General features: G+C 43.4%; 1 protein-coding gene across 3 annotated transcripts in view; it reads left to right on the top strand.

Annotated features, from left to right (window-relative positions):
* The window catches only part of B4GALNT4 (beta-1,4-N-acetyl-galactosaminyltransferase 4), a 923,999-nt gene that overhangs the window by 454,791 nt on the left and 445,698 nt on the right, over positions 1-23,510 (top strand). For all 3 annotated transcript variants that reach the window (XR_013608736.1, XM_078681274.1, XM_078681275.1), the window contains one exon: positions 3,016-3,090. Coding sequence is in view for 2 of the 3 variants with exons in the window: in XM_078681274.1 (XP_078537400.1) it covers positions 3,016-3,090 (75 nt within the window). In the remaining variant the exon portion in view is untranslated. The remainder of the gene's footprint in view (positions 1-3,015; positions 3,091-23,510) is intronic.

The raw sequence follows: 23,510 nt of genomic DNA, 5'->3' as shown, positions 1-23,510 counted from the left end.
TGCATTGGCTATGACTAAATATGGTATGATTCTTATGCCTTTATAAGGATATGATTTGTTATAACCACATAAGGGCATGAATCGGGAATATTTAAATAGGGTCCTAGATACGTTCACAACAAAAGGACGAATCACAGTTCTAAAGGAAGATCCACAGCTCTAAAGGAAGAACCACAGGCCTAAAGTAAGAACTCTAAAGGAAGATCTTCAGCTCTAAAGGACGAATCCCAGTTCTAAAGGAAGATTCACAGCTCTAAAGGAAGAACCACAGGCCTAAAGTAAGAACTCTAAAGGAAGATCTGCAGCTCTAAAGGACGAATCACAGCTCTAAAGGTAGATAAACACCTCCTAAAGGAAGATCCATAGCTCTAAAGGAAGATCCACAGCTCTAAAGGACGAATCACAGCTCTAAAGGAGTGGCACACAGTTTGTTCGTGGTTACCTTTCCAGACCTTGGAATACCGGGATCGTTCTTGAGGTTTTTTTCAGCTCAACATGTAAAAGATGTGGCTTTTAATTTTAGGATGAATGGGCTGTAACACGCCCACTTTAAAATACACGAAGCCCCAATACGTTTCCAAAACACCTTGATAAATGAAAGTTCTGTTTCATGACTCAGAAGAAATAATAAAGTTTGTTACAAAAATCCAATTGAAGTTCGACTAAAAAAGATTCATTGTAGGGATACGATGTACATATTTCAAAACTACTGAAATTCGTTAGGATGAACAACAAAATTGTAACTCCTCCCAAATTCACTTTTCATTGCTATGCTTCTGACCAAGCATTTTGGGCAGCCCCCCGCCCCCACCACCACCCATTGCTTCAGAACCTGTTGTGCATGACCTTTTCTCAACACAGCAGTTTGGAGTCACTGATGGCTTCCTCTGGCTAGGTTTTGCTCAGAGGTCCACAGGGCATCAAGGATCACTGTGCAGAGGGCAAAGTCACAAGGGGTTGGCCTCAGCCATATTTCAAATAGCCCTCAGCCATGCTGTACGCAGAGATATGTGACAGTGTCATTTCCAAAATGTATTTAATTATTCAGTTTGAAAGGTCTTCCAAACTGATTCGTGAATAACGTTTTGCTTCTTCAAACTTGCATTCCATTGTATTATTTCTTTTAAATAACCGTGCATTTTGGATTTGCATATTATGCTCATACTTTTGCTCCAGAATCTTTTTCCATGAAATGGCTTGAGAACCTTTAATGTGCCTGTTTGTGTCCTGATGACCAGAGAAAACCCTTCTGTAGGTGAAAGCCATTAGACAGCAGCGGTGCTATAACCGTTCAAGAACTGTATGCATGATGGGAAAACAGTTATCTCGGCCAATCAGATTTGTTGTCCAATTCAAAATCGGAGCCTCAAACCTGATAGTGCTTGATCCCAGCCTTCGGAAAGTAGAAAAGATAAACCATTTGGAGACCACCAAGTACATTTTTTTTTTTGGACACAAAGCGCTCTCAGCACTCTGGATAGTAGCTTGCCTTTTATGTTTTCATTGTGTAAATATGATATGTATGCATTATAGGTCGACTTAGCTTCACTTCTCTTGCTGGCTAGAGAGTTGGTGTACGGATTCTGTCATTGGACCTAAACCAGCCATAAATATTTAGCTTCGGGAACACCCACCCCCTCATGAGTTCCTGTTAGACATGTGTTTGGTGCACCTCCCTCAGGAAGTGGAATTAAAAACATGATCTTCTAGGTGGCCAGATCTCCGCCCCAGAATTCCCACTGGACTAGGCCATGAATGAAGCACTCCTGTGTGAATGGGAGGTGCGGATGACCATCATTAAGGTGACTTATTGTACTTAGCTCAGTATAGTACCAGACTGCCAACTCTTTTGCCAGGTACCATGCTGCCCCCATCTTTTTCTTTTTTTAGTGCCTGTCCAGCTGAGGATTTAATATGCACATAATAAAGTATTAATTAAGGCCTGATATATGTCGCTTTCATGGTGAGGGAGAGATGTTCTAGAAGATGGTGAAATCATCACCTGACAGTGTTCAAAGTTTTGTGACTGTTCGACACACAAAACCAGCAGCAGCTGGCATGGGTTGGGGCGCGGGAGAAGGAAGGGAGTGTAAAAAGATAAAAACCACTTACCTTATGGCTGTGTCTCTGCTCAGTCTCTCCTCTATGTTGGAACAGGAACCAGGAAGAACACCCAGGCTCCCCTAACTAATCATAATGTTGCAATTCAGCATTGTGATTGGTCAGAGCGCCGTAGTTTGGCGCTCAGACGGGGCCTGGGCATGTTCTCCACCCAGGCTGTCATGCAGGCTGGATGGAAAACATGGAAAGTGCGCTTGACTGTTTGGTCGGCCCGAGAGGTCCAGCCAAAGCGTCATGCGCACTTCAGTCTGCCCATCACTCCTTCCCTGCTCTCAGAACAGAGCTGCCCCGCCCGCCTGCAAAGCAGCTGGAATAAATACAATGATAATAACATTGTTATTATCATTTTATTTTTCCTTTACTCACACTGCTTAAAAGCAGTGGGGTGACGCTCCTCCACCTTAGCGAAGGAGTCGCCAAACTCTCCTCTGGCAGAAGTCTCCTCTCCGTCATCGTCCTTGATAATCATGGAGGAGTGCAGGGAGTGGCCATTTCCTTAGACCTCATACCACCCAATCTTTACATCTGCTCAGGAGGCCAGAGCTTCATCAGTACATACGTACCATGCGTGTGATCATCTTCAGGGTAACTATCCAGGGCAAAGTTCAATGTTTGGCTACAAGACCCCCCTCCCTGCGGCTCTCTGGGATTTTAGCAAACTAAAAATGTTATGCATATTGCCACTAACGACTTGCACACTCTCACAGACATACCACACACAGGCAGGCACACAAATATGCGCTCAATGCAGGAGGCACACACAGACAATTCAGTCAAAAAGTCTCACACAACCGCCCATTAAAGCTCATTATTACCAGTGTATAAATTGTATTGTTGTCTGTAGCTCTCTCACTTTCTCCTAACACATGTCTTCCTTTCTACTTTTTATGACAGATGGACGGGGACGTCCTGGAGGGGAAGCCACGGCATCTGAATGTAACACGGAAGGTTCTCCCGTGGAGTGAGCAGGTAAGACTCGTTGTGCTGCATATGTAATGGAAAAAGCCAAGGCCTAGTGGGCCTGGAGATGGTTTGAAGTTGGGGCGGGGTGAGAATCCTCTAACTCTCTAGCCTAGAGCAAGTATTGCCTAGTGCTGATATACCATGTCTACCATCTCTCTAGCCTAGTATCCTGATTCTCATGAGCTTTTACCTAGGGATTGACTGACTGCAGAGAGCTGATGGAAATGTTGTTTTTAAGTTGAGAACCTGGGTTATGCCTAGGTTTCTATAATGTACGGAATATCAGAAAAATAAAAACAGAAGTGTAGCTGGCAAACCTGTTATATGTACCTCTTAAATCGCGCATAAAAGTCTTCCAAAATGTTCACTTGTCTGACAGATTGAGCTCCAATCGCTTCAAGTAAAATTGGCAGTAGAGCTCTGAAATAAAACTGTGTTTCCTTTGTACAGATTTTAGAAAAATCTGCCATCTTGGCATAAGGAGAGTTTTTGTTTCGGAATTAAGAAAAGGCCTCATGAAGTGTGCATCGCATGTCTGTGTGCCCAACATGCTTACACCCAGCTGTCGTCCGAAGTGCTAAAGAAGGGAGATTAGTGTATCATTTTCTCATTGTACCACCCTGATGTCCTCAGAAGATTTAGTGAAGGGGGGCTCCTTTCTCGTTCTATCACTAACCAACACTGAGCAGGCCTCAGGAGGGCTAGTAAAGGTGGTATTTTTCATTGTACCACCTTGATGTCTGAGAAGGTTTAGTGAAGGGAATTTCCTTTTTTTTTTTGGACTAACATTATATTCTTCTCTCAGTGAAGAGTCTTGCATCATTCTCTCAAAGTAGTTAGTAGTACTGTGGAGGTTTCTTAAGAGACTGCGAAGAGAGGCTCTAGTGTTGTCCATAAGGCACTGTGCATGGGTTTTAAGATTAAGATGTGCAGAAATTAAATGTTAACATCCTTACAGTGACTCGCATTCAAAAGATTTCCTTTACCATGGCTAGCCTAACTTTCCTATGTAGAAAACCAGATTACCGATTAAAAATACTAATAGTGTGTCTTGGGAATGGAGCTAGGAGGAAAAACATGTAAACTATTTGAATAGGGTTCACTGAATTGGGTGTAAGGGGTAACAGGTGCTAATATAGCAATCACAACAGTTGATATTCTTCTAACCAACACAAAAGGTATCTTGCGGTGCGTTCAAAAGGGAAAGATACACCTACTTCCCCAAATATCAATTACAGATTGAACAAAACAATTTACAATTTATGAAGCACACTATTTTAATAGTTAATAAAAATTCAATTCAATGATGAAGTTTTATTTCTAATATATAATTGGGAAAAGTACATTTTAGAAAGCTACGTTTTCCCTGCCTGAAGGTCCTGGAGACCAATTTTGCATTTGTTCTTTTACTTCTGCCAGACAGTAATTAACATTTGTGAAAACGGCATGAAATTCTTCCCAGGAGCAAATAATAGGTTGACCTGAATGGGCACAGATGACTCCTCTGAACAGGATATATTATGCTGGATACATTATGCAGAACGGGGCTGTGAGCATACTTTTTGACATTACAATGTCAACTCCTGCTCTAGTGTCAATGCTTGCAAGAAAGGTCAACTGGGCGTTTACATATAACACCTGAAAGGAAACCGGTTGGCTAAGCTATTCTTGTACATCTTCTGTCTAGTTGCTGAAGGACCTGCTTTGTCCCCACAGACTTCTGTCTTTAAGTTTTTACATGCAACGCTGGGGGTAAACTTGAAAAAAGGGAAATAGGACCCTAATCAGTTCTTATGTTTCCAATGTCTGATTGTTGGAAAATCCTGCTTTGTTCCTCCAGACTTCTGTTTCTGTGATTATTGGTTGGGACAGTGACTGATCCAAACTGGATTTTAGTGTTAGATGTTAGAGGACACTAGGATTGCCATAGTCCACTCTCCACACACCCCCAGCCCTCCGATACCAAATTTAGTGTGGCAGAAGACTTCTGCAATCTTAAAAATGCCCCTATTGGGTAGGGTTGGCCTTGGGAACTTTTACCACGCTGTTTAGAGCATGCCCTGGAGTGATTCCCACCCACCAGCTTGTGCCAGGCATAAACGTGGCACCTCCAGGTGTCCTTCTTATAATACTACTGGACCTGTGGGAGATCATAAAAGGATTGAACCTGCTGCCTGAGACGTGACAAGAGCCCTAAGGTACTGGGCCTGCTCTCCATCTGGCACCAAGGACAAAGAAGTAGATTCCAAGGATCATAAATCTAACCTCCTGTTCAAGCCAATGGATACAACAAGCTACAAGATAGGGTTCCTGCAACTGCTCAGCTGACAGAGGCACCAGACCTGGACTGAACCTTGCTGTGTGGCAAAATCTGGTTAGTGTATCCGACCCACGCTCTAGCATGGTCAGCATCAAATTGCACCTAGGTTCCTGTATACCACGACCATTGACTATCATTGGCACTTTATGCTTCTTGGTACTATTCCTACTTAAAACTTTATAATTCATGTCTCTGGTTTCCCTTATTGGTTTTGTATTTATTTTTTTAATTACATTTTGGTCTATTTTCTAATTTGGTTTGGTACTTTTTTATTGTTTTGCATTTTCACTTCATTACACACTTGATGCTGCATCAATAATTTACACCTTGCCCTAAGTCAGTTGTTCTTAACCTTTTGACTTCTGTGGACCCCCAATTAATCATTACTGGAACTGCGAACCCCCACTGATAAATTATTGGAAACCTTGAACCCCACTGAGTCATACTGGAAGGTGGGTACCCCAACCTGCGCATTTTTGATGATTTGAACCACAAAAGTAACAAAAAAATACAGAAGCATTCATCAAACAGATACACAAATGATGAAATATATTATTTAATTAAAAAACAAATAAAAAAATCAACATTTTAATTTTAATGGGAAGGCTGGAGCTTTTCTAAATTTAATTGCGGTCACTCATCGTCCATACTATAGTGTTTTTGATGCACTTGCACTCTTCTCACGAATCAATCTGAGGATACTAACTTAGCTTTTAGCTTTCAATGTTAAATTCACTCACATTTACAGAACCTTTTAACATTTTCTTTCTTTTTTATTTTTTTTTATTTATTTATTTATTGTTTTTTTTCCACCATTTGTGCCCATGGTGGTGGAAGACAGGTTAAAGAAAACAAACATAAATCATACATAATTGTACATAAGAAAAAATTATACAATAATTATTAAAGAACATTATTATTTAAGTCGCCAACCATTTTTCAAAAGGTGCCCAGTTCTTGGACGCAGTTAAACGTCTTTTCTTTCCTCTAAAAGCCTGTACAGAAGTCTCTAGTTTAAACCATGCCAGCATCCTGGTCTTCCAATGACAAAAAGTAGGGGGTTCAGGATTTATCCAGAGTGATGTAATGCAGAGTCTGATCATGGCCATAGCGATAAACAAAAACGCTTGCAAATGTCTCGTTTTTTCAAGAGCCGTAGAATATTCATAACCAGTAATTACCATTTCCGCTGAGATTTTAACAGAAGTTTGAGTTATCTGAGTAAGAAAGGTTTCAATTTGATTGATAAACAAGGATAGCTCCGGACATTTATAAAACATATGAACAGAATCTGCAGAATGAAATGTACATCTTGCGCAAAACTACCCTTTACCCCCACTAACAACCCCCCATCTAACAAGCTTTGCAGGCGTATAATAAAGATTATACATAGCCATATAGCTTTGCGTACGCAGAGTGCCTGAAACCAAAACAGACCTAGCTAAAACCAATGGGAATTTTAAATCAATAGAGGGTACTCCAAATTTTTATTGCCCACTTATTATTTTGGTCATCTAAGTCATCAGGAAGTTGAGATAGGAGAATCTGATATAGACTACCAATTTTTTCTTTCTTTCTTACGGATTCAACGATTATAACTTTTTCAAACATTGTTGAATTTTGAGGAAATATTTTATCAAGAAAACTTCTCAATTGCAAATATTTAAAAAAATGATTGGACTGCAAATGAAATTTCTCTTTCAAAAAAGCAAAAGAAGCCTATTGCCCAAGATCAGCTAAATTGCCTATCTCCTTCACACCAAGAGATATCCAAGTAGTTGCCACCCCCTCTTGAAATATCACTGGCAGTAATCCACAAGCATTTAATGGGGTATAATAATTGATCTTGGGAATATGAAAATGGCGACGGATTTTTTGCCATACCGAAAATAAAGCCCACAATACCTTAAATTTGTTTTTTTTTTAAATAGCTCGGTTCGAGAATACGAGTCAATACGCCTTTTGTAGTATCTCCCAATGATATTGAGTATATTGATGGAGAAATATGTACCGGAAGCTCAGCAGTATAACCTAATAGAGGAAAAGCAAAATGTTGAATCATAGCTGCCCAATAATAATACAATAAGTTCGGAACAGTCCAGCCCCCACGATCCTGCGGGAGACATGTCCACTTAGCCGCCCTCCTTGGTTTGCGATATGACCATAGAAATCGTTGACATATCCTTTCTGCTTTTATTAAAATTAAACTAGGAATTAACAATGGAAGGGATCTGAAAAGATATAAAAATTTAGGGAGGACAATCATTTTAAGGATATTGCATCGGCCAAACAACGAAAGATGTAAATGATCCAGCCGTTCTAACTTATTATGAAGAGAATCAATAATGGGAGAATAATTCAGATCTGGAATCTGATCCACATCAGGCGAGATTTGAATACCGAGATATGTTGCCTCTGTAATTGTAGGAACATGAGAGATTGGCATAGCGGTAGATTGTAGGATTTGGGTCTTTGCAATATTTAACCCCTTCCATGCTCATGACGGAACGGTTCCGTCATGAGCTACGGTTGAGCTGTGCTCATGACGGAACCGTTCCGTCACGACCACACCCGTTTTTATTACGGCCCAGCACCGGAGGGGGAATCGCGGTCGCGAAGAAAAGGTTAACTTATAGCCCGAAATTGAGCCGAATTGAGCTGCCAGAGACTCCAATGCTGGAAAAGATCGGGCGACATTATCAGTTAATATTACAATATCATCGGCGTATGCCAATGCCTTATATTCAATTCCATGGACAGTGATAGGAGTGATAGTCTGTGATTTTTCTATCATACATACAAAAGGGGTCAATAAATAAGGCGAAAAGAAGGGGAGAACAGGGGCAACCTTGCCTGGTGCCCCTGCTAATAGGAAAATAATGTGATTCGGTGCCTGAAATACGGATTTTAGCAGTTGGGGATATATACATAGCTTCAAAGCCTGGATAAACACTGGTGTGAAGCCCTTCCAGCGTAGAACACCCCATAAATACCCCCAGGAGACCCTGTCGAACGCCTTTTCGGCGTCCAACAGGATCACCCAAAGGGCAGAGTTTGTAACCTTTGCCCAATCTAGAAGAGCTAGAACACGCCTGATGTGGTCGGTCGTATCCCTACCGGGAATAAACCCGTGCTGGCGAATAGAGACCAGAGGGAGAATTATTTGGTTTAAACGGAAAGCCAATATCCTTGAATAGATTTTGCTATCAGTATTGATTAGCGCAATCGGGCGATATGATGCAGGATTTAATTCGTCCTTTCCTTTTTTTTTTTAAAAGAACAATAGTCGGTTGACGCCAGGAGTCCGGAACCGACCCAGTCTGAGCAAGGCGAAAAACTTCTAGCATTTGTTGCTTGAATATATATGAGAAAATTTTGTAGAATTCTAAATGAATAAGATCCGGCCCAGCAGCTTTGCCATTAGAGAGGGATTTCATAGCGTTTACCACTTCCTCCCAGCTGATAGGCTCAGCCAGAATTCGATTCTGATCATCTGTGACCTTCTGGGTGTCCATAGATTGAAAAAATTGAAGCAAACTGATTTGTTGTTGGAAAATTATGTTTGTATCCTCTGTGTATAGGGTTAAGTAAAAATCCGCAAAGGCATTCATCACACCGTTAGTTGTGTCTTGTACAATTCCAAACTGGTCTTTGACCTTAATAATCTGACTGGCTACAGCCCTTTGTTGTAGACGTTTTGCTAGCACCTTGCCGTAATTTTCACCAAGCTCATACATTGAGGATCGAAATTGAAAGTATTTGGTTGCTATATCTTTATAGAAAGGCTCCAGTAAGTTTGACTTTGCTACAGCAACTGTTTTCAAGCTAGCTGCTAGATCTTCCCCCATACGGATGTTAAGACTTAGATCCAGTTCAGCTTGTTGAAGGGCTGCCAGTCTGGTTTTAACTGTTTGCTGCTCTGTTTTCCAACGGTACGAGGCAAATCTCTTTGTTTCGCCACGCAATGCGGCTTTAAATGTATCCCAGACGGTACCGACCGAAGCAGTGTTACTATTGATTTAAAAAAACTCTGAAATCCACAGAGTGAGTTGTTCCTGATAAGATTTATCTAATAGGAGTTTCCTATCAAAAGTCCATGGTCTAATTTGATTGACAGGGCGATCCCAGGGACAACTAAAAATAATAGGATTATGGTCGGATATAGTCCTTGGGCTAATTTCAATCTTGACAGACCCTACAGTTTGAAAAGATGTAAAGACAAAATCAATGCGTACCAATTTTCTATGAGGTATTGAATAAAAAGTATAGCCCTCTTGATTTGGATAATGATAATGCCAGAGATCAGTCAGACCGTGTTCAATTAAAAGAATCCGAAGCGCCTTGTAAACTTGGGGTTTTCGTCCAACATATGCATTATGTTTTGTTATATCTAAGTGACTGGGGATATTGATATTAAAGTCACCACAAAAAAACATTGGATGGGGCCAGGCAGCTAACTCTATATTTAAATTCCTCAAAACCTGCGGGTCGTCAAGATTGGAGGCATATACCGAACAAACAGAAAACAACCGACCCCTAACCAAGAGTTCTGCTATTACCCATCTACCAAAATTATCTTGCTTTACCCTTTTAACTCGCCCAACCCTGGTTTTTAAGGTAATAGCAACACCCCTAATTGTAGAAGTTTGTCGGGTATAAGCCACAAGATCATAGCCCAGAAATTTGAGAAAAGCCCGATTGCCCCAAGGGATATGAGTTTCCTGCAAGCAAATTAAATCCACCGACATCACCTGCAACATCTTATAAAAAGTCCTACGTTTTTTAGGATCGTTTAATCCACAAATATTCCAAGTTGCACATGTCAATCTAGGAGCAGCCGTAAGATTTGATTAAAGACAAAAGACAAAAATAGCTCCGAAGAACTATTAACCATTTTATAGAACACATATTTGCAATCCAGCTGATTTTTAACGGAAAATGAAAAGGTTGGCATCACATTGAATACATTTGAAAAACAGAGGCAACTGTCCCAAGCCTCAGATCTGTTCAGCTCCGTCCACCACCACCACCACCACCACCACACCACCCTGCAACCCACCCCAATCAACCCAACCACCCCACCTAAGCCCACCCAGAGACCCCCATACCCCTCACCCCCCATAACGGGCGACAGGACTGTAGTCCTTGTGATGGTTGAGCAAGCGTATCACTCCGCTCCACTGAACCAACAGTTTTCCCCCTTTCTAGAAGAATAACAGATAACCTAAAGACATTAGCGAAAGAAAAGTCAGCATTTTATATATACCTCCCTGGTCATCAGAAAAAGAAACAAAAGAAGATATGACATTGAAATGATTACTGCCCTGCATTTATCAAACGGACAATATAATGCAATGCCTAGGTATAACTATATTGAATCCAAAAATTCCCTAGCAGGTATCTCAGAGAAAAAGAACTTTGTCTGTCCCTTGAAAATAACCTTTAATTTTGCCGGAAAAAGCAGAAATGCCTGGGCTCCCTTAGCCTGAAATAGAGAAATCTGTTGTCGAAGATGCCAGCGGCGAGTGACCGTCTCTGAACAAAAGTCTGGACGAACAAAGAACTGAGAGCCCTTAGCAGATCTCTTCTTATTGGGTCTGGCAAGATCAAAGATACGTTCACGAGCAAGAAAATTATTGAAGCATACCAGGATAGCACGGGGAAAGGGATTATTGACAGTAGCAGAGGCAGAAGGTTTTTTTTTTTTTATTAAATGGAAAACGATGTGCTCTCTGTATTTCGAGATTCCAATTCCACTCGGTGACCTCTGGAAATGCATCGGAAAAAAGCTCCACTATGAACTGCCGAACATCATCACCTTCTTTATTTTCCTCTACCCCCAAGACCCGGAGGTTATTCCTTCTCGCCCGATTTTAAAGATCAGAGAGCTTCCATAAAATATCCTTACGTTGTTCTTTAACCTCTGTAACTAGATCTTTCTGAGTGGCTGCGGCATCTTCGAGGACTGAAATTCGTTCTTCAGCTTCGGCGATCCTGGTGGTGGTCTCAGTACAAGTTTTAATGACACGGCGAAGAGAATTCTGCATTTTGCGGCAGGCCCCCTGGGTGCGCATGTTTTCTTGCTTGGTTGCTTCTCTATGCATCATTATGGTTTGATAAATTGTTACCAATGAAATCTCTTCGGGGATAGCTGAGACGACCTCACTCGTATCTCCACCCAGATCATGATACTGCAAGTTTAATTGAGGGTGTTGCCCAGATAAATACTTCTGCAAATTTTGCTGAGTGGATTGAGACGGAACCTTAGCGCCTGGAGCTTTACGTACTGTGGCAATATTCAAGTCATTTGAGGCCTCACGCCAGTCAGCAGAGTCACTGTCATAGTCTGACCATTGGAGCTCTGGGTGATCACCATCGTCCTCCTCAGATAAAGAACGCTCAGAGACAGAATAAAAATTCTCACTGGATTCACCAAGCACAGACCCCTAGTATCATGAAATTGTTCTATTGGCAACTCCAAAGAAACAGTTGTGAGGCTATTAGAAGATTGGACTTCATTACCCAGCATGCACTGAGAGGGAAGAGATTTAGCAAGAGAAATGTCTAGAGCTGAGCCTGGAGTCACAACTACCTCTTTTAGCAAGCTGTTATTATGAGTTAAATCATGAAATTCAAGGGGGTCGATATGGGGAGGGGAGCCTCCAACATTAGACAATATGATATTAGGTACTGTTATAGATACTCTTGCAGTAAGACTCGCCCCCTCCTTTCCAACCAGATCTTCGGTTGCTTTCAACTCTTTCCCCTTGGCTCCTAACCTGTCAAACATCGCAGGCAGCGTTTGTTCCTTAGCGGCGATGAGAGGAGCAGGAGCAGCCGCCGCAGGTATCGCGGGGGAGGACTTGTCTGAGCCCACAAGACGGGGTTTCTGAGCGCCGGCTGTAACGCCCTTCGGGTCCGCCTCCTGCTGACCGCGGGTCGAGACGCGGGTTTTGAGAGCGGCGGCCGCCGCTTTAGTGAGTGCTTTAGGCGGCATTCTGTTTTCGGAAGCCGGCGGCGTGAGGCAACGACCAGAAGAGCAGCTGTCGAGCTTTAGAGATGGAAATACCTCACGGTGCGCCGTTCCAAATCCGGATAAGCGGCTGGGACGATACAGACCTCGCCAGAGCCACCAAGCCTTCGAAGTGATTCCAGGTGTAATGGAGGCAAGGCGGAAGGTGAGTGCCATAGACAGAGTCGCGCGCTTTCCGTGCTGGATACCAGTGAGAGTTTCCTAGGCAGTTTTGCAGAAACCGGGCAGAGCAATCATTCAGGGGTCCACTACGGTCCAGGAGAGCAGAACGCCTTCTCACTCGGCCGAGATCACGGCTGCCATCTTGCCCTCACCTTTTAACATTTTCAATGTAACTTTTTGCTTCTTTATTTATATACACATTATAAACCTTTTAATATGTTTTGGTTTCCTAAGCAGTTGCGGACCCTTGAGTAGGCTTTGCAGATTCCACGGGGTCCCGTCCCAGACCACAGGTTAGACACTCTGCTTACATTAAGCCTGTCAGCTCTATGCCGTTGCTACCAGGAACGTGAGCTCAGGTTAATTTACTGACTTTGAGGGTTCACTGTGACAGGGGTTCTGATTATTCCTTGATGTTGCTCGTCACGCCTCCAAAGAACTCAAATTCTTCAGTTTCATACGGAAATACACAGCAGAAAAAAAAGCAGCAGCTCTCAAAAGGCCATCAGAACTGCTCAGCTCCTCAGTATGATTACGAATCTTTACAAGCAGGAGGATCTTTAGTAATTTTTGTACCTTGATAGGAATGAAGTAGTCCACGTTTGTTAATTGTCCTAATAAGATGTCCTCAGAGTTGGTGAGTGTAGAATCTTACATCATTAATTTATTGTAGCACTCTTAACAATGCCTTCAGGGGTGGGAGCTCTGTTGCTACAGGGAAAGCTCCACATGACAGATTCGCAGTTGGGCTCCACGTGTCCACATGCTTTACACCATATAACCCTCTCTACTTTAGGACACTGACTACTTCTATAATGGTAGGTATCCTCTTCTGCATCTATCATCACTCTCTCTGCAACACCTCTATGTATTTTCATCATACCGTGTTTGAATTGTGTCTGTATCTTGTGCACCTCTCCCAAGCCCTCCCATATAGACCATATATACACCTAAACCCAGCACTCTCTCAACCATGCACTCCACCAGAGTTCCAGCTTTCGAACACATACATTTCAGTAATACGAAGTGCTATTTAAATGCAACAGTTCAATTCCATACTGATGGTTTCAGATGGTTAGTGACAGAAGGGCATTCATTATTTTAATCTTCACACCATTCTTATGTCCTCAGAAGAGGTAAGTATGGGAGGAAGACAGGAATACAGAGGAGATTGGCATCACAAGCATCCCTCTAAAAGTGATCTGCCATTAGTGACAGAAAGCAATTAAGACTAACTGAACTCGAGCTGGAAGAACTGAGAACGGTTGCAAAGGACACTAACTCGGGTAGGAGCTCCGGGTTGGCAGAAAGGAGTTTAAAAGCACTTTAACCTGATGATCCGCTTGAACTAGTAGTAGAGGGTGAAGTGTTGGAACACTAACACTAGCCTGCCACAGTAGCAAGAATATCTCAAGCTACCGATTGGCTCAGATGGCAGGCAGATTGAGCACTTTCAAAATAATCCACAGCACCATTCTCACTCAAAAAAACAACGTGAAGGAAAAACTTTTTTTCTTTTAGAAATAAACGTGCACCAAAACGGCGTATTTTCAGTAGTTACCTAAGTTCTTTACACTCTCATCAACGCTGGGCCATATAGAATAAACAGTGAACCGAAGTTGAATTCAGAAAGCAGGATACATTAATACAACAGCTGAAATAAATTTTCACTTTGGAACAAAGAATAGCTAACAAGGACAAGAATATTGCTCAGAGACTAGCTTCCATGGTGTAGATGGGAAAGATAATCATGCTGAAGGAATGAGTTCCATTGCGCAGAACTGCTCACTATTAGAACCTAATAAGATGCAGCCAAATAAAAGTACTAAATTCCCATTGAGTGTCGAATGAAAGGATCTGGATTTTTTTATAATTACCAAGAGAAAGGTTTTTTATGTATCCCAGAGTAACAATGGCCGCTCTGCCAGAAGTGGACGCAAAGGTTGCTGGGGCTATATTAGTGTATAGGGTGCACCAGGCGAGCGGAGAAGACCCCCTAACGGCTCAACCGTATGTCAGACTAAACTAACATACCAAACAGTAACTACAGAAATGCCTTATGCACACACAAGCAGAATCTCTTACAATAGTGTATATGTCTAGAACACAATTCAAATAAGCCGAACACTTTCTTGATGTCAACTGAAGTCAATAAAATTCCCATTTGTTTTTATTGTGCTGTCATAATACGTCCCTAAAAGTCAGTAACGGGTCATCCCTCTTTCTTTCTCTTGTAGCTTCCTCATGGTCTCCATGATTGTAAATGAAAATGAAATAACTTTTTTTGGTCAACCTCACTGTGCACTCCTTGTGATGCATAAAGAGGAGCTGAGGGATCTAGATGTGGTCTCTTGTGCTTCTTTATACCTTCAGATGTTGGTGAAGTGTGATTCTTCAGTCAGTTTCACTTCTTGATGCTTCCTGAAGACTAAGTGAAGGTGGTTTCCTTATCACTGTCATTTCCTTTCTTTAATTCCTCCTCAAGTTGGTAAAGGCTGTTCTCTCCGTGACCTGGTTTTACCCATGTCTCCTGAAGCTTGTGTAGGCCTGTCAATCACACTTTTATTAACCTCTCTGGTGACTCTTCAAGCTGGCGAAGGAGATTCCTCCTTTACTCTCTCCGTTGTCTGCCTTCCTTATGTGTCCTGGAGATGGTGGAGAACATCCTTCCTGCGCTCTCACGGACTTTCCTTTCCTGATGTCCTCTGAGGAGTCTGTCAAAGACATCCCAGTTTGTCCTTTGAGTCTAATTCCAGTAGCACCAGCCTCTCTGATTAGGTACTCCGAGCAACAGCTTCTGCTCTGGATGTTTGCTGCTAGGTCACTGCCTCCAAGTTGCACTCTGCTGCTTAGTAATATTCTGTTAGACCTCCCTGTCAGTTGTACAGCATGCTAGTTGCATCACTGAAGGGGATGTCGCCTCTACTAGCTCACCACTAGAAAGAAAAGTCTGGGGAAACTAACAAGGGCTTCTATTCTGCCGGCTACCTAGACACCTCACAAGACACTAATCGCCATTTCAGTTCTGCCACAGGCACTTTAAAGGAGAAAGGAGGAGAAATATCCTTGGATAGGTGAAATGGATCCCAGTCATTCCTGCTTTCTTCTTCCTGTGCCTGGGTCTACTCTGCAGCCCTCGGGGTCTATGGCATGGAAAACCTATAGTAGTCTGCAAGCAATCAGCAAAATCTCAATCTGTGCAAGGCATCAAAAAGCTGTGCACCGTACTTGGACTTATAGCCATGCGTCTTTACCACGATGGTAATCAGACGATTGCAAGAAAATTCAAACCCAGTCTGTATATCGCTCTGTTCCTCTGGTCACTCAGGAAGGGTGGGAATTACCTTGGAAACACAGGGTGTGATGCTGCTTGAAGGGCGGTTGGCTCTTGGTGGACTGTGCAACGAGTCTGGCACAGCTTTCCATGGGAGATGGAGCCAGCTGGCTTGGTTTCATGGCAGAAGGAAATGCTTGAAAAGGGCCTCGTGTATAAGAGCACTACACCAAGGAACAGAGAGAAAGACATATAAAGTCGCATGTTTGCTTCACGAGGAGGATGAAAGTGAGCAGGCCGGCGCTTCAGCGGTGACTGATTCTTCACTTCTGACTTTTCACAGGGTTCATGCATGCCCTTTTGGATAGAATGTTGTAATAACCACAGTCATCTCGGCCTGACCGCCTCCCTACAATGTTCCAGAGCAGAACATAGTGTCCCCAGGAGGACATGTGTGCATACGGTTTCATGGTAAATCGTTAGAGTGGGAAGACAGAAATACTGGGTATGCAGATCCTGTGGGACACTGTCCAACAAGTGTTCTCGGTACTATATACTTCGAGCTGACACTCTACTGCAAGCAGTTAGCGTTAGAGGTGGGCGAGTCACTAAAGGCATAAGCTAATCTCGAGGTCCTCTTGGCGGCAAACCAAGAGAACATGGCAGCCACCTCTTGGCTGAATAGCACAGTGTGAAACGATAACACCTAGGATCCATCTTGGTTTCCCTGCTTGACCACATTGTGAGCCTAGGCCAATATTTAATTTTACAGAGCCTCCTTTTTTCATGTTCACATAAGGGAGCACGTTCAAAATCATGTGTTCAGGATGTGCGGTGGTCAAAAACCATTTCCGTTTGATTTAGTATATTGTAATATTGCTCTATCGAATTTAAGCCACATATACGGTGCACACAACAACTGACTTTCCTTTTACTTCACAATTGGCATTTTGAGTGAATGTTTCTGTAGATGTTTAAAAACTCTCACTTTTAATAAATGCTCTAATGCAGTGAGATATATATACACTGATGTCCTAAGATGAAATGCTCCCACATGATAAAATTGAATTTTTTAGATATTTTACCATAGTTTACAGGATGTTTGTTGCATGATTTACAGATCCCCTTTTTTCAGCGCTCTGCAAGATCCCAGGCTCTTAGAGCCAAGCTAGACCCTTGGCTCGGCTCTCCCTAGTCATTGCTGGCTCGCCCACCCCTAGTTATCACGTGGATGTCCTTTGCTGAAATTAACTGGGATGTGTCCTGAGGCTCCAGAACGAGATAAACAAAGTTGAAGACCCTGGTGTCTTGCAGGGAAAGCAAGTCCATGCAGGGTAGTCCTTTTTTGGTTTAAATTTCTTTCACTGGTTTTATCCACAAAAGAAACAAATGAGCCAGTGTGCTCCACAATCATCGGGTAACAACCTGGCATATTATTGTCATGTACTTCAGGCAGAAAGAACAGCAGACAGGAATACAAAACCTCTCTCCTCCCACCCCTCTCCTCCTCCCAAAAAAAAGGGTGAACTTGTATCACTATGAGTAATGCGGCTCAATAGATATTTCCCAAAGATGTCTAAGTGTTAGGTGTGGCAGGCGTGGGCGCCGGCAGAGGGTCTGTCAGTCGCAATAATCTAAGATATTTGGGACAAGTAAGTTCTGTGAATTCCGAAGTCAACAGCGCTAAAAGGGGAGCCCAAAGTCCATGGAATGAGCCCCTGGGATTGCTCAAGGAGAGAGAGAGATCTTTTCCATCCCTAGAATGGACCACAGCGTATGTAACCACTCTAGTCGGGTGGGCACGGTTGTGGAGCTCCAGTGTGTGAGGACGTTCTGAACTGCTGCTCCCAGTGTTAGGGCCATTTGCTTGCCTCTCCGAGAACGAAGCGGAAAGGTGAGAGCATTAGGGAGGCCAAGGAGGATATAAGCTTGAAATCTCGGGATCTGTGTTTCGAAGTGGGAGTGAATCCCGTCCAATATTTGTGGCCAGTACGTCGCTAAAGAAGGGCAGTCCCACAGCAAGTGGGTAAAAGTACCCGGCGTGCCGCAGCCCCTCCAGCACGATGGGATATGCGAGGGATTGCCCCTGTGGAGCAGGACAGGGGTTAAATACTCGTAGGTGGCCAATTTAGTGGCTGTTTCAATGGAAGCGACATTGCGGTCCGAGCGCCGGGCTCAATGGTAGATGTCCCTCCATTCCTTCAATGAAAGTTCCCTTTCCAGTTCACTCTCCCACCTCAACAGCCCAGGTGATTTCTCATTGTCAAGGGGGTTCCTCATGAATTTATTGAGGTCTGAAGTCAAATGTGCATTTCTATGTCTCATGATTAACCACTTCTTGAATGGTGTGAGCAGCCTCTCCGCACCCGCCTGCACCCCCCCAATGTCTGATTTGCAGATAGTAGTATCGCTCCGTTTCAGGAAGCCTGAGCTCAGTGCGGAACTCCACAAATGGGCGTAGGCCAGAAAGATCAAAGAAGTGCCCTATCGAGCCGGTAGACTCTGTCGTCCAGTGATTAAATTCCCCATAGTCAAGGCCAGGTGTAAAATCTGGATTCTTGACAATGGGCGTGATGGGGGATGGAAAGGTCGTGAGTCCTCTAGCAGTCGCCGTCCTATCCTAGGCCACCATGATGGGCCGGGTCACCTCCGATAAATATAAACTGCGATGTCGACCCGGATGAGGGAGAAAGGGGACCCCCCCACAATGTGTGGGCTGCAAGGGCTCTGTCCATAAATAACCAATGTTTCTCGGACTCTGGGCGAGACCACTCTACTAATGTCCTCAACTGAGCCGCCCACCATTACGCCAATAAATCTGGCATCCCCAACCCTCCCTCCACCGGGTCTCTGTATGTGATATCGCGGCGCATCCGATCCCTTTGATAGGGTAGTCCTTTTTAAGGCGAGTGGGGTACCAATGCAGCGTGTCCTTTATTGCACGTGGTCATTGACGCAGGGCACGAGCCGTGGGTACATGCTGGAGGACGGCATCCCCACACTTTTTTCACAGGGTGAACACCGTCCATCCTGCCAAGAACTTGGGTCCCACTGAATAATGTGCTCGACTCGTCCCGGTGTAATTTCCAAACACCAGGACACTTTCAGCAGTGCCTGCACGTTGTCTGCTTTCCATCTGCAACAAGCAACAATGTACAGGCTGGGACGGGCTTTCTTATTTAAGACTCCTGCTGGGCCCATAACAAAGGCTGAATTTGAGGGGTCATCAGGCCTCCTTTTGTTTGAGTCTCTTGACTGGGAGCAGTCAGGAGCCTCACACCTGATTGAAATGAAGCAGAGGGGAAACAAAGGCTCACACCTTGTTAGATCTTCACACATACTTAAGAGAGGTAGTTTTTTTTACTTTTTTCAGTCTTTGTTATGGAGATATGCATGCACTGTAAGAATATCAGATGTGTTGGTTTTTCCCAGTATTTACACAAAGCAAATTGCACTTATATAGAGCTTACTTCCCCTAAGGAGGCATTGAAATAATTTAAGTACCACTATTTTTTCTTGTATAGCCCTACTCATTCCAATGCAGGGCGCCAGAGCGCTTTACATCAATCAATCAATTATATACGTTTGTAAATGAATGTACAGGATGTGTTACATAAAACTGCGGGATTGCAAGGTGTAGATGTCACATATTATCTTCCATAGCTCACTGTGCTATTATCCTGACAATACTTTCAAACATACACATGATAGACCTGCTAAACATATGTGTGAGGGCTTTAGATCTGATGTCACGTCTTGTGATGCCACTTCCTGTAAATTTGTGACTTGTGATGCCATGTGTGATGTCATGTGCCGTGATGTCATGTGCTGTCGCGCGCTGTGAGGTTGCGCGCTGTGATGTCAAGCACTGATGTCACGCGCTGTGATGTCATGCGCCGTGATGTCGCTTGCATACTGCCTAACTAGGTTAGTCCCCCAACTTCTTTTTTTAAGACGTGTGCCCTGTTGGCACAACATCCACTAGCGTCTTCCCCAGTTTGATCAGGGGAATGAGCCAGAGAGTTGGTGCTGAAGAGGTCCCTGGCCGCGCCAGACTAGGTGCCTCTCTCTCTAGGCAAGGCAAGAATACAAGGGCTTGGGGGCGATGGTTTGAGAGGAAGCACCGGGTTCCTGTGCTTCCTTTGGCAGCTGGGCTGCTTTCTGCTGGTGCAATGAGAGGGAGTGGTGTTGGCAGGTGTTGGTGTGCTGGTCGTTATTTGGGTGCTAAGTGCCTGACCTGGGATGCTGCCTTCCCTCTGGAGATTGGCATGGCCTTACAACAGGACGGATCTCCCAGAGGGAATGGTGAGGAGCAGCAGCATGCTGCAGGGAAGGAAACGATGTGCTGGGAGCCCTGCACATGGCTGGTCCACAATATATTCCCCCAGTGTGTCCATCACTGAAGATCTGTGAAGCACAAATATAACATAGAAAATGTGCTGCTGCTGCTTGGGCTATCTGACGAATCCGGCTCTTGTCTTTGCATCTTTAGGCTTTGCATTGCCACTGTTATGCTGTTCACTCATCAGGCTGGTGTTGGAGGAACATGATATCTGTATTCAGCTCTCACTGCGCCTCCGGGCCTCTCTTCACCTGTAACTCTAGAAACAAAGGCAGTGAAAAGAAGCCTGCTGTTTCTTTGTTCTCTCCTTCTCGGGTCGGCTTATTCAGTCTTGTCTCAGAGGAGCACAGGATATAAAGGCAGAGCAGAAAGCTGATTGGCGGTTCTTCCCATAGTAACCCCAGGATTGAGCATGTGCTGATAGCTCAGGACAGACACATGACTGTGCTGCTCTAATTGTGCTGCTGCTTCTTAACGCTCACATGGAGGGTGAGTCAGCTCCTGGCGTTTGGAGCACTCCCCTCTGTCTATGCTGCTAATTGGATACAGCGTTTCCTGGCATTAAACAAACTTGCAAAGCAATTCTTCACAGCATTGACTCTTTCACGGTCCCACATACTTTGAATAATTTACCTTCATTAGGCTGAGAATCCCCAGTAAATTGTTATACAAAACCATATTAACATTTACACAATTTATATTAAGCCAGAGTCCTCTCACGTGATTCGGAGTTACTTTTTTTTACACAACATTCCCAAAATTACGCTAGGTCATGCAATTACGTGCCGTTCAAAGCAAAAGATTTAGCGTAAGTGCATTGGATCACTGCAAGCTGTCAGAAAATTCAAGCTGCTGCATTTGAGTTTTTCGCAATGTTTTTAAGCGCATAACGCGTCCTCCTGTGATTATCAGCGTTTTAAATCCAATAACTGCCCTACTATGTTCCAATAACGCCAGATGTGGATTAAAAAAAATCCCCAAGTGCAGTCACATAGAACACATATTTGTAGACCATTCTCACCTTCCAGAAGTGGGAACAGTATAGAGGACTTGCTCTTTTATAACCAAGATACCTACCTTTGGGAGAAGACATTCTCAAAATCTCGAGTAGAAGAGAAATTACAGGAGGACTACTTACAAAAGTCCTAAGAAAATCAATTTGTATTACTCTGAGTCTATGAGAACTGGAACGGTGATGATCAAATGCAACTTTCAGCTTCTACACCATTCGATGAGCATTTCCACAGCCTACGTAAACATCATACTATGTTTAAAAGGATGCACACAAAATTACCCCTCGAGGTGGCAGATTGGTCAACCAATCTAGATCCTTTTCACTGAAGCTTCAATAATTTACTTACTGCTGACAGAAGGAGATGAAATTCCATCACCCGGGCCGTTTATGTATTTCTAGTTTCCGCAAAGCTAGTGCCGGGGAAGGTCTTTCTCCGTGTACGCGGCTAGGTTCTGGAATTTATTCACCTTGCTGCATCATATCAAGAACAGTACTAAACACCAACCAATGCTAAAGCTATCCCAGGCCAGGACCTGAGCTAATGCTTAGGGAGAGAATATGGCCTAACGGCTAGGGCGGTCGACCCCTGAGCTGGGGAACCGAGTTCGAGTCTTGCCAGAAACGCTCAACATTCTGTGAATCTGGGCAAATCGCTCAATCTCCCCTTGCCTAACAAAAATGAATATGTCCGGCTGTAATGTAACTGGTGCTCATGTAAAGTGCTCTGATCCCTTCGGGTCTAGTTTGCGCTATATAACACTCCACACCCAAAAGAAAAGAAAAATGCCTCAACTGTAAGTCCTCTTGCACGTCACTAACTCCAATCCTCATACAGAACCATATAGCTACAAGAGCCCTGTTCCACAAACGTGTCCATGCTGAAGGCCTATCAATCCATCTTAGAAACAGACTTAGAATTAGAAACAATTAGATTATAGCATTCCCACTGATTGATAGAATTGTATAATCTGAAAAGTGACCGAGGAATTTACTGTCCTCAGGATAAGAAGGTAGTGATATGGTTTTCAACAAATCTTAAACTCCTAAAGAAGAACAGACCCTGCCTGCGGCAGAGGTGCAGGACCTCTGTGAGGTCTCAGACTCAAGCTACAGATCCCTTGAACACTTGACAGCATGCATTTTCTTTTGTTTGAATTATTTAATTCTCACCATCTTGATCTACTCTAAACCAGGTTACAGCTCTTCTTCTTTCAAGATATCTCAGACGTGGTCTAATTTCCCCAAGCAGTATTACAGAGAATCCTACACCAGGGTGATTTAAATCTCTAGGTAGGTATCCAGAGTAAAAAACAGTTGTCAGTAGTTTTTCAAAACCGGGAATCACAAGACCAACAGATTTCTGTGCCATCATACTTGCCACAGAACAGTTGCAGGTGGACATGGTCTGCACCTGCAACGTCCACACTACACTTATAGTGATGAAAAAACCTGCTCTGAATTGATTGGTTTCCTATCACGCTTGACACCAAAGCCAAACGCAACCTATGACAACTGGAAACCTGACATTTGACACCATCAAACTTACACATGCACCAAAGCAAGGTCTCTTCAACTAGATTCCATGAACTCTCCACCTTCATATACACCCCACCCTCCTTCTCTGACAACTGCCCAGATGTTATGTTTGAATCTCCCTTATGTAACATTTCCAGAACTCTTGATGTAATGGGTTGTGTTAAAAAATGTTAAGAAGTTGGCCAACAAGTGATTTACCCCAGAGCTTGCTGACATAAAAAGACCGACGTAACAATTAGAAAGGTAGTAGAGAAAAATACAAGCGTTAGTTGCAGATATATTTGTTAATATCTTATTAAGAAAGTTTACAGATTGGTTTAGAGGGTACAGAAAGCCACTGTGTGTCTATGATCATTCATGCCAGAAACCAAACTAGGGTATTATTTAAAAATATTGGGAATTTGCAGAGTCTGAGGTGTTAAAAAAATTCCACTGTTACTTCTCACAAACAGTGTGAAAATCTAATGTCCTACTTTGAAATTAAGATTCTTGAGATGTGGCAGAGATCTTAGATAAACCGTGGTCACCGTCATGTGCCTAAGAAATGTTCTTGTATTTTGCTGTTTTGTCCTGATCAAGTATGTAAAGCATTGGGGAAGCGGAAAGCCCCAAATATTCCACCAGAGCCCCACCAAAGTGGAAAAGATAAATTGAATCCCTCCCTCTTAACGGACATGTCGAGAAGGGGAAACTAGAAGGGATACTGCATCCATCTGGATATCTTGGCTCCCTGATTAAACTCAA

This window comes from Lissotriton helveticus, chromosome 3_1, assembly GCF_964261635.1.
Source record: "Lissotriton helveticus chromosome 3_1, aLisHel1.1, whole genome shotgun sequence".
Lineage (NCBI taxonomy): Eukaryota > Metazoa > Chordata > Amphibia > Caudata > Salamandridae > Lissotriton > Lissotriton helveticus.
This window is presented reverse-complemented; position numbering and strand designations above follow the sequence as displayed.